Source organism: Triticum urartu, chromosome 6A, assembly GCF_056163025.1.
Source record: "Triticum urartu cultivar PI428250 chromosome 6A, HENAU_Tu73, whole genome shotgun sequence".
Taxonomy (NCBI): Eukaryota; Viridiplantae; Streptophyta; class Magnoliopsida; order Poales; family Poaceae; genus Triticum; species Triticum urartu.
The window spans coordinates 595,163,835-595,175,201 of NC_141878.1; the positions used below are offsets into that span (position 1 = coordinate 595,163,835).

Here is an 11,367-nt window from a genome sequence, read left to right on the forward strand (position 1 = left end):
CACCGAGTTTCCATGTTTGCCAAGAGTCCTCGAGTCATCGTGCCACCAAACAAACACGACACACGCCACACATGTATCAATCTTGATCTTGAATGGATGGGTATCAATGTCGACCGAGCAATAACTATTTCTTACATGCAACACTGGCTACTGATGTATCACATGGTTGATATGACATACTTATAGGCACACGCACAGATAACATCGGTCGATCAGTGGCAATGTAGCTCCTGTTTGCAAGGCCATGTGGCCCGGCACTGAGCGGGGCACACACCCCATCTTCTTTATCACCGAGCAGACATTTATGGGCCTTCGCTGGTAATGCTTACTGTTTCAAATGCTCCTATATTATTGAAAGAGAACATGATAAGTGATTGAATGCAGCGGAGTAATGAATCTCTTGGCGTGCGTTGTTTGGCGTGTATGTCTTGAGTTGAGCGAGATAGCGGTCCGGAACATGACGATACACATGGCATAGACGAGGGCACGACATATGGTATCAATGCCAGGACACACACGCCGCGTGTCGTGGTCTTCAGGCATCACCGAATTTCCATGTTTGCCAAGAGTCCTCGAGTCATCGTACCACCGAACCAGCATGACGCACGCCGCACACGCTTCGACCTTGATCTTGATCGGACGGCTATCAATGTTGACCGAGCAATAACTATTTCTTATATGCAACGCTGGCTGCTGATATATCACATGGTTGATATGACATACTTATAAGCATACACAGATAGTATCGGTCGATCAGCGGCAATGTAGCTCCCGTTTGCAAGGCCGTGTGGCCCAGCACTGAGCGGGTCACACACCCCATCTTCTTTATCACCGAGTGGACATTTATGGGCCTTTGCTGGTAGTGCTTACTGTTCAAATGCTCCTATCTTATTCAAAGAGAACATGATAAGTGATTGAATGCAAGGGAGTAATGAATCCGTCGGCAAGCGTTATCTGGAGTGTATGTCTTGAGTTGAGCGAGATAGCGGTCCGTAAGACGACGATACACACGTCATTGACAAGGGGGCGGCATATGGCATCAATGCCAAGACACGCACGCCGCGTGTCACGACCTTTAGGTATCACCGAGTTTCCATGTTTGCCAAGAGTCCTCGAGTCATCGTACCACCGAACCAGCATGACGCACACCGCACACGCTTCGACCTTGATCTTGATCGGACGGCTATCAATGTCGACCGAGCAATAACTATTTCTTACATGCAACGCTGGCTACTGATAAATCGCATGGTTGATATGACATACTTATAAGCACACACAGATAGCATCGGTCGATCAGCGGCAATGTAGCTCCCGTTTGCAAGGCCGTGTGGCCCGGCACTGAGCGGGGCACACACCCCATCTTCTTTATCACCGAGTGGACATTTATGGGCCTTTGCTGGTAATGCTTACTGTTCAAATGCTCCTATCTTATTCAAAGAGAACATGATAAGTGATTGAATGCGGGGGAGTAATGAATTTGTCGGCGAGCGTTGTTTGGCGTGTATGTCTTGAGTTGAACAAGATAGCGGTCCGAAAGACGATGATACACAAGGCATTGACAAGGGGGCGGCATATGTGGCATCAGTGCCAGGATACGCACGCCGCGTGTCGCGGCCTTTAGGTATCATCGAGTTTCCCTGTTTGCCAAGCGTCCTCGAGTCATCGTGCCACCGAACCAACACGACACGCGCCGCACACGCGTCGATCTTGATCTTGATCGGACGGCTATGGATGTCGACCGAGCAAGATCGCATGGTTGATAACTTGACATCACACCCAGATAGGCATACACACAGATAGATAGAGAGCACCGATCGATCAGCGGCAATGCTGGTCCCGATCTCAAGGACCAACCCGTGGTCCCTGGGCCACGCCCACGCCCAGGGCCCGGCCGCCGACGCGGGCGCCCACCGCGAGAGCGGCGGCGGCGGCGCCTTCGCCCCGCCGTCGTTCCTGGCGCTCCTCTACCTCCTGGCGGGGCTCCTCGCCGTCTACGTCCTCCACGCCGCCGCGCGCCGGCTCTACGCGTGCTGCGTCCCGTCCGCCTCGCGGCCGACGCCGCGGTCGCAGCCTCCCCCCGCGCTGGCGTGCCGGCGCGTGGACCCGGCCGAGGTGGCGGTGTCCCTGCCCGTGCGCGCCCACGACGGCGGCGGCGACGACGACGTGTGCGCGGTGTGCCTCACGGAGCTGCAGCTGCAGGAGAGCGTGAAGGCCATCCCGGCGTGCGGGCACGTGTTCCACCCGCCCTGCATCGACCGCTGGCTCCAGTCCCTCGCCGCCTCCGGCGCCGGCCACGCCTCCTGCCCGCTCTGCCGCCGCTCCGCCGCCGACCCCGTCGACGATGACGGCCCACTCAAGCCGCCCCAGCAGCAGCAGCACGACGAGGAGGCGCCCGCGCCCGCGCCCGCCGCGTGACGCGCGACGGCGGTCGGGCCCAGCTGCGTAGCGCCCACCAGTCCACCGCTCAGCTCGCTCATGGCTGGCGCACGTGTGCGCCCGCCAGTGCCAAACTACAGTCCAATAATGCACTCCGTCATACTACCAGTGTACATTTTCCTTCCATCGGTTACAAGTATTACTCCTTGCTGCGTGTGACATCTTTACAGTGCAACCAATCAGCCAATTAACTATTCCCTGTTGAGTCAAAAAGAAGGCAAGCGAATAAATTTTGTCTAAAGTCAAACGGCATAAATTTTGAGTCAATGTGTAGAAAAAATTAGGGGGTGATAGGCGCCGGCGCGCCGGCCCAAACATTGGGCGATCACTTCCGTGCCTTACAATGCGAGCTGCACGGCCGTCAGATTTCGCCCGACGCCTAGCTCACCCAATGCCCTTCCCCTTCCTCTTGCTCGTACCCGTTGACCAAATCTACGGATCGGTCCCCCGTCGTGACGCGCTCCTCGCAGGCGGCAGCACCGCGCCTTCTCGACGGGATTAGTCATTGCACCGCACCGCCATCTCCAGCACCAAAAAAGACTCACTCGCCGGCCACCCGTGCCAACCGCGGTCGTCCCTCGGCCGCCACATGCCATTGATGACTGCAGCTCACCCGTCATCCGGTTCCAGCTTGCGCTCGCCATGGTTGCAGCATTCCCCGCGGCGCCGCCTCAGCTCGTCGCCATCGTCCGCTCAAACCGCCATGTTCGCTTGCAAAAAAATCTCAATCAAAAACAAAAACAACATTCATTGACGGTAGCAGCAAAAACGCATGCCGGTTCCAGCAAAAAATGTCCCTACTTCCAACAAAAACACTTCACTGCCGCCGGTCATAGCATGAAAACAAGCTTGCCGATGTTGCAGACCCTCTGATTGCAACATTAATACGATGACGGCGTCGCTCGCCAGCCGACCTGGTTCCAGCAAAAAAAGACACTGGTTCCAGCAAAAAATGGTGCAATCCAGCAAAACCCAAAAAGTGGTAGTAGCAAAAATGGATGCGGTTCCAGCAAAAACACAAGCCGGTAGTAGCAAAAAGTAAAAAAAGGCGATGGTTTTCAGGAAAAACAAATGGCGGATGCAGCAAATTTCCTCGCCGGTTATAGCATACACTGCAACTGGTTGCAGCAAAAAATGTGCCCCCTTATTCTGGCAAAAAAATCCCCTGTCGCAACATCATTGCAACATCTCATGGATGTGGTTCCAGCTTTTTCCCTGCTCGGATCCAGCATTTTTTGCCATGGTTCCAGCGCGCCGCTGCTCAACTTGTGAATTGCAGCATGGCGGGAGAGGTCTTCCGCGCAAGGGCGCAGCTGTGTGATTTGTGGTGGTTTCATGGCAGCGCGAGGGAAGGAAGAGAAGAAACATGGCGAGGGTAGGGGTGTGTCTTAAGGTAGGGGATGGAGTGCAGGGGAAAAGATAAGGGGGGAAGGGGCGGTCCACACGGGTCCACCAAATACAGGCGTCTCGCGCAAGGAACGGCTTTGTGTGGACGCACAAACCTAGCATGGCGTGTCATTCGCAAACGTTTCCCGAACAAATACCAATAACTACAATAGCAAATAGAAAATGAAAATATATTTTGTTTGTATTTAAAAATATTAATTTGAAATGAAAATGTTGACAGTAATTTTTCCTACAAACTCGATCAAACTTTACACTATTTGACTTGAGACAAATTGTATAGGCCTTGTTTTTGGTGTCAGAGGATTGCGTCGATGCATACAAATTGTGGTTAAGCACAGAGATAAATATTTGCAATAAACATTAGCAAGCCAGAGGACTGGTCATACAACACAACACAAGGATGTGGATGAAGTTAACAAGAAGAATCTATTATATCATTTGGGTTGGGAGTATCTCATCTCAACTCATCTTGTGCTGTGGTGAGAGGGGGGCATAAATACAGCGAAAGAACTTTTACACTGGGTTGGGTCCCTTTCCCTGCTGCTGCTACTACTAACAACTATTACTACCCATGGTAAACTCTTTCACCAATCAATAACACGACGCAACGCACGCACGCACCGCCCATCGCCGCCGTGCGCACGGCGGCGGGCGGCTGATATATATGTATGTAATGTAAATCCTGTAAGATGGTACACAGGAAGGCTACATGGGGAGACACAGAAAAGCTAAGGAAAACAAACAGTAAGATGAAGAAGAAGCAGGGGTCTTGCTTCTCTCTTTTCCTCCCGACCAAGCCTCCCGCGCCAAAACTTCCGACTGTCGTTGTATAATTTACAGCACCGCGTATGCCCGGACAACCTCCACAATCGGCGCCCGGCACAGCGGGCACTTGCCGCCGCTACGCACCAGCTCGTTCGCGCATTTCGAGCACGTGCACATGTGCCCACATCTGCAACCACCATCAGAACGGGTAGGTTTAGCTACTTGTAAGAAGACGGCTGAGAGAGCAGATGCAGAGTGTGTGTGTGCCGGGTGCTGACCTGTAGAGTAGAGAATCGATTTGTGTGTCGCAGCATACGCAGCAAGTTCCTTTCCTCACCTGGTCCCATCTTGTTCCGTCATCGTGTAGATCCAGAAACATGCCTGAGACAAAAGGAAATGGTTATTTCTGTATTTCAGAGCATTGCCTTCGATGAATGTTGCAGCAACAGAATCCTACGGCGATATACTGAAACACAAACTGGAAACATGCAAATGTCTTCAATATCATCACTACATGAAACGACATAAATGAAGACGTAAAAGAACTTTCTACGGTGTGTCCCTATCAGGGCTTGTTTGGTGTGAAAATAACATTATACTCCCTCCGTTCCAAAATAGATGACTCAACTTTGTACTAACTTTAGTACAAAGTTGGGTCATCTATTTTGGAACGGAGGGAGTATAAGATAAGAGAAAACAGCACAGTTATGAAGCCATGGATATCTGAATATTTGCCAAGGAGCAGGGTGAACAACCTTCAGGTCCCGGGAATCTACTCAAGGCTGCAGACACTTCTTGTCTCACTGAACGTTGCAACTCCAGTTGCATGTCCATGCACGCCTCCAGCATCCTTTGCATGCTGCTCATCCCTTGTTGAAGTTTATTCATGTCGGCTTTCAAATCATTAATGGCGTCCAATTCCTGCAAGAGTACAGAGCCAAATGACTTCCACGAGATAAAACTTCTATAATCAACATAAGGAACGCAGCTTAGTCAAGCAAAACGACAAAATATTACCACCCTTCCCGCTTTTAAAGTTTTTACTTTACATCTCACAAGTCATGGAGTTAAAAGCAAATATAGTTCAAGCAAAAGGAACAAGAGAAACAAAACACACACTTTTAAAGCTCTTATAGGCTTATACCAATGAGACATGGCATGTCACAAATTTACTCTTGGAGCAGAACACTAGTGCAAATACTACATCATATGGGAGAAACATATTCATAACAGATCGCTGAACCAAAACAATATTCCTATTTATACAAGGGAACGTGAGGTGAGAAGGCAGCATACCTGATGTACTCTGTGTCTACTGCTCCAGGTGTTATGGCGCAAATCTCTGTGCCACAGTGGCTGCCGCGGTGGCAAAGGTGGCGGAGGGATAACAAGGGCAGGTCTGTTGACAGGACCTTGGAATTGTCGATTTTCAGCATTTCTTACTAGTTCCTGGTTTCCGTTTGGTGCATTCGCTGTGGGCATGGCTGTATCGAGATTCCAGTTGAGTGGGGCATGACCACGTCGTTGAACATATGACCTTATTAATTGCTCCAAACTGTCACCAAAACCATTACTGAGAAGATTGGATACACTTCGCCTGGCAATTAAAAATTTGGAACAGGTGTTAAGAACTAAAAGGAGATGAAGAATCAACAGACAAATTGTGGAAATGAAGTACAAATACCTGCTAAGTAATTCCCTCAGTTCCATGTTGTGCAAATTGGCTTCATCACGTAGGTTGAAGCTGTTTTCAATTCTAGGAATGGGCCCTGTGTCAAGTGCAGCATCATGGAAGTCATCTTGCCAGTTCTCCTCGGTGCCATGAGATTCGTCATCGTGCCACACATCATGCTCATCTTGGAGATTTTCATTCTCCCTGTCATCATCCTCCACGATTTCGCTGTGTAACTCCTCTGCATTATCTTCCCAATTTCTGTCAGAATTTTCTGCGGTTTCATTGGGCCACCTATCAAGCCTGACATCCAAAGATGGCTGCCAAAATATTGTCTCACGTTCTGTCTCATCTTGCAGCCCATTATCAACTTGAGACACTTGCATATCAACTATGTCACCCGATGTTGTAGCCGGTGACTCCGCCTCAGCAACATCTACGTTATCCTCCTGTAAACCCACATTCTCGGGTGTAGTTTGGGCCACATCCTCACTACCAGTAAGGTGCCCGACAGCAGCTGCCTGTTCAGTTTCATCATTACCAAGTAATGCAACATTTTCTGCAACAGGAGCATCAGACAGGCTAACATCTTGACTACTTACAGCACTCTCTGATCTGAAAGAAGTATGTTCAGTCACATAGTTATTACATAAGAACAGAAGACAATAAGAACAAAAGGCAAGTGATAGGGGATGCCAATTCCATGAGCTGTTCTGATTGATGGTGTCCCACAAAAAAGGTTGGGAGCACAATCAACAAGGAAATCCAAGACTGTAAAAAAAGGAAATCTAACACTGTAAAAAAACAAGGAAATCTAATGTTGTCAGTTTTCTGAATAACAGGAGCATTTCAGCAACACAAGGTCAGTAGAACAGCACTAAAGGCAAAACTTAATGAGCAGACACGGTACTAACAGATAGTTGGTGTCACAACTAGAAGAAGGAAACATGTAGCACGTGGATTCAGTTCAGGATCCTATCTTCCATTATATGATATATATATATAGTCAATATCATCAAAACATTTCACAGTACCATCTAGTACCAATTTGGTTGGTGGACAGCCTCTAGCGTGTAGAGCAAGAATGACTCGTTGTGCCAGGGACCAGCATAATTAGCACTTAGCAGTACTGGCACCTGGAACCTTGCCTGTAATTTTCCTACGAGGGAAATGCTCGTTGGTTCACCTAGTTTAAGTCGGGTCCATCAGATTACAGTAACTTTGAATGCTCCAGATAACAAAAGAAATTTAAGTTCAACAATACTAGAAAGTCTGCACGAAACGAATAACTTGACAACACTGGCCTTCTAAAGTTGGTAACAACCTAGAGAGTCTCTCTTTAACAGTAGCGAAATGGTTTGATCATTTTACATGCGATGTTCAGTAAATCAGATAAAAGCTAATTCTGTATCATTTTATACAACTTCTTTGGCAAGCAAGTACTTGCAAGTAACAACCTAGAGCAGGATATCCACTACAATTTTTACGACAACAGATAAGATGGCAGCATGGTTCTTCCTCCCGCGTGATGGGCATTCCTAACAGCTAATGCTCAAAAACATACAAGATGCACTACACTCTAAAGCCTCCAAGGCAAGAATTGAACAGTTGCTTATAGGCATCTACTGATCAGCCCATAAATGGTGAGATAAAGCTATATCCCAATACCCCGTGCACACAATGGAATTATGGAACAAGCCCTTGACCTCAAAAGAAAAACATTTGTGTAGTCTGTACCAAATTTCAACAAAACTACCGAGAGCAAAATGCTTGAGTAGGTTATTTCACATTTGTTCTCCAATAAAGTATGTTAAATGCACGGATACTATTCCTATCACAGGTTTTAGATGTGTGGGTTTTCAAAAATATGCTACAGTGTGTAATAGGATGAATATCAGGTCATCTTCCAGACCAGAACACATGCACACAATATTTCTTCACTAATTGCAGTAGATAACTCTAAATTAAGCTGAATAATATATATTAATCACTGAGGCATTCAATAATGGGGGTTTTATGCCCATATGTTCGTTTGGATGCCAATAACTGACATTTCTGTATCACTGCAGCTCAAGACAACTAGTAGCGATGCTATATAATACTCCCACCATCCGGAATTACTTGTCACGGAAATGGATAAAAATGGATGTATCTAAAATTAAAATACATCTAGATACATCCATTTCTGCGACAAGTATTTTCAGACGGAGGGAGTACCAAATAAGCAATGTGCCGGTAGCCTGAAGAACGTATACTATATAATACCAAGAAACCCAAGAAAAGTAAAGGACCACAGACACACATTTGGTTGTGCATGTGGGGCATATGCTACATAATAGAAGAGAGTGGCAACTAGCAAGTAGCAACAAATATCTCTTCCAATAACCAGTGTTTTCATGGTGGAGAAGAATTCCATTGCACTACAAGCTTACAATGACTATGCCAGACATACTTGAATTCATGGATGAGATACGAATCAAAATAAAGCTACTATTACCGATGTGAGTTGCAATTGCAATGTCTGCTAACCTTAAGGTGGACACACGATGGCTCTGCCTCAACTGCCCGAGCTCCCTCGCCGCCACAGATGGCTGTCGCTCCTCTTCAGCTGGAGCCACCGCGTTCCTCAAGAACCTTACCCTAAGCAATCCCTGCAAAACCAGACAATTTTGAGACCGCCACCCTCGACATTTCTGATAACTCATTCCTGTAATGCAACACAGTCAGCTTCTCATCTCACCTGAATGCGGCTGCGGCTGCGCTGGGGGAACTGTGACACAATGTGGTACCCCGATAGCCCCTGCAGCTCGCGCTGACGCTCCCGGGACATCCGAGTGATGACATCGGTGCGCGCCTGCCGGCCGCGGAGCCGAGGAGGCTCCCCTCGCCTCTCCCTCTCCGCGGCAGTAGGCTCGTCCCTGCGCGAGGCCGCGCGGGCGTCGCGCGGCTGGCTGGCCATCTGCACCCACTCCCTGACGAGCCTGACCCTCTGCCTCTCCGTCTCGCCGAGCCACTCCCCCGTGGCCGTGGCGGCCGCGGCCGTGGGGCTATCGGTGGAGGTGGTGAGGCGGCGGGCGATCTGGCGCACGCGCTCGCGGTGGCGGTCGGGCGTGTCCGGGGACGGCTCGCGGTCGAAGGGCTGGCCGGCGTCAGCGCGGCGGTGCTCGAGCTCGCGCCACATCTGGAGGAGGGAGGAGGGCGCGGCGGGCGAGGGCGCCTGCGGCCGCGGCGGCGGGGGCGAGGAGAGGAGGAACGCGGAGGGGTCGAGGGTGGAGACCGGGTGGAGCCGGGTGAGCGCGAGGAGCTCCGACTCGCGGTTCCGCCGCTCCACCTCGCGCTCCATGGAGGAGAGCACCTCCTCCGCCTGGCGCGCGACCCAGCGGCTGAGCAGCCGCGACTCGCGCCGCCGCCGCCGCGACGACTCGGCCTCCTCCTCCCCGCCCCCGCCGACCCCTCCCCCGCCCTCGGCCCCTCCCCCGCCGCCGCCGCCCGCCGCGGAGCAGAGCGAGGAGGACGAGGAGGGCGGCGGCGAGTAGCAGCCGCCGAGGTGGTCGCAGACGAGGTCCTCCAGGTCGCGCCGGAAGTCGGCCGCCGCGGCGCCCATCCGGTGGTGGTACTCGTCCACCATGGCCTCCTCCTACCGCTATCCCTAATTACCCTACAACAACAAGCAAAAAGCTGCCTCCTTTGGAAATCAATCGATCAACCAATCAATCCTCCCCCAACGACAAAAATGGCGGGCGCTAATGGCGCGGCGGACTGGGCAACGCGCGGGCGATCGCGGAGCATTTGCGGGGCGATTGGAGGGGTAATTTTGGGCGGATTGGACGGATGGCGCGGAGGAGGAGACGGAGGAGAGGAGAGAGGAGGGAGCAAGGAAGGAAGGGGAGAGGATTACCGGAGGAAGAAGAAGCGGCGATTTATTTTTGGCCTTTTTTATCGAAAGGTGCTGCCTATTTTTGATAGGGCCACACCACACACGCCGCTCCCTCTCTCCCTCTCTCTCACCACCCACCACTGTTGCAAGCAATCTGCATTGCCTTGCCTTTCACAATTCTAGCCTAGGTTTTGTGTGGCAGGAGACCTGGCTTTTTTGTTATTCTAGGGTGATGGGGGCTATATATCGGGTCCGTCGAGGCCGCGATCCGCGTGCGTCGCACTGCCAGCGGACGACTGAGATTCTGTGCTTGCGGAGAAAGGGGGGATCGTCGAATCTCGGCCGTAGGTTGTATCGGTTGCCGTGTAGAGTACGGCAACCGGTTCGTGTTGTTGTAATCCTGCCGTAGATTTGACGAGGGGCGGTGTATTCTTTTAATGCCATAAATTGTAGAATGTCGATTCTGGACGGTATCTGTTGCCATACAGACCATGACAGCTTGGATCGTATCGTCGTAATTATGGCGTAGATTTCACGAGGGATTTTCTACCCTTTAAATGCCGTGAATTTTAGGATCTATACTGGGTGTAATACTGACTGTCATACCGACCATCACAGCCTGGTTCTTATCTCTGTAATCTTGTCATAGATTTCATGCATGATGTTATGTCGTTTAAATGGCATAAATTACTGTTTCTACACTATAGGTGGTATGGGTTGCAATATAGATCAGCACAGTTGGGTATGTATCGTTGTAATCTTACGGTGGATTTCACACGAGATGTGTTTACTCTCTAAATGCCTTAAACTGTTGTTTTCTGCACTCTAAGTGGTATCAGCTACAATACATACCATGAGAGTCGGGTTCATGTCGTTGTAATCTTACGGTAGATTTTCACACGAGATGTTCTACCCTTGAAATGCATTTTAGTGGTTTTTTGTACTTTAGGTGGTATAGTCTGTCGTACAACCATGATAGTTGGGTTCGTATCGCTGCAATCTCGCTTTTGCCATAGATTCTAATTGTGACATTTTACCTTTTAAATGTCATACATTATTGATTCTGGACTCTAGGTGGTATCTGCAGATGTACAGACTACGATAATCATGTATGTATCGATGTAATATTGGCGTATATTTCACGCATGATCTTTTCCCTCATTAAATTTTTTAAACTCTGTAACCTTGAGTTTGCATAGTCCCTGCTGGG

General features: G+C 49.9%; 2 protein-coding genes across 3 annotated transcripts; one reads left to right on the forward strand and one right to left on the reverse strand.

Annotated features, from left to right (window-relative positions):
• Positions 1 to 1,778: 1,778 nt before the first annotated feature.
• LOC147966937 (RING-H2 finger protein ATL32-like) lies at positions 1,779 to 2,630 on the forward strand. Its single transcript, XM_087527413.1, has one exon. It carries the CDS (start codon positions 1,828 to 1,830, stop codon positions 2,413 to 2,415), a length of 588 nt encoding a protein of 195 aa, XP_087383539.1. The 5' UTR covers positions 1,779 to 1,827; the 3' UTR covers positions 2,416 to 2,630.
• Positions 2,631 to 4,250: 1,620 nt separating this feature from the next.
• On the reverse strand, positions 4,251 to 10,304 carry LOC125531280 (uncharacterized). 2 transcript variants are annotated; one of them, XM_087529177.1, is made up of 8 exons: positions 9,021 to 10,304; positions 8,810 to 8,931; positions 6,293 to 6,895; positions 5,905 to 6,205; positions 5,352 to 5,529; positions 5,084 to 5,179; positions 4,887 to 4,989; positions 4,251 to 4,795 (listed from the first exon to the last, which is right to left on the reverse strand). In XM_087529177.1, the coding sequence occupies exons 1-8, from the start codon at positions 9,906 to 9,908 to the stop codon at positions 4,678 to 4,680; spliced, it is 2,409 nt and encodes an 802-aa protein (XP_087385303.1). In that variant the 5' UTR covers positions 9,909 to 10,304; the 3' UTR covers positions 4,251 to 4,677. The 2 variants fall into 2 exon arrangements, with proteins under 2 accessions (XP_087385303.1, XP_048551649.2); XM_048695692.2 differs by lacking the exon at positions 5,084 to 5,179 and having other exon boundaries at positions 5,364 to 5,529; positions 9,021 to 10,297.
• Positions 10,305 to 11,367: the final 1,063 nt, after the last annotated feature.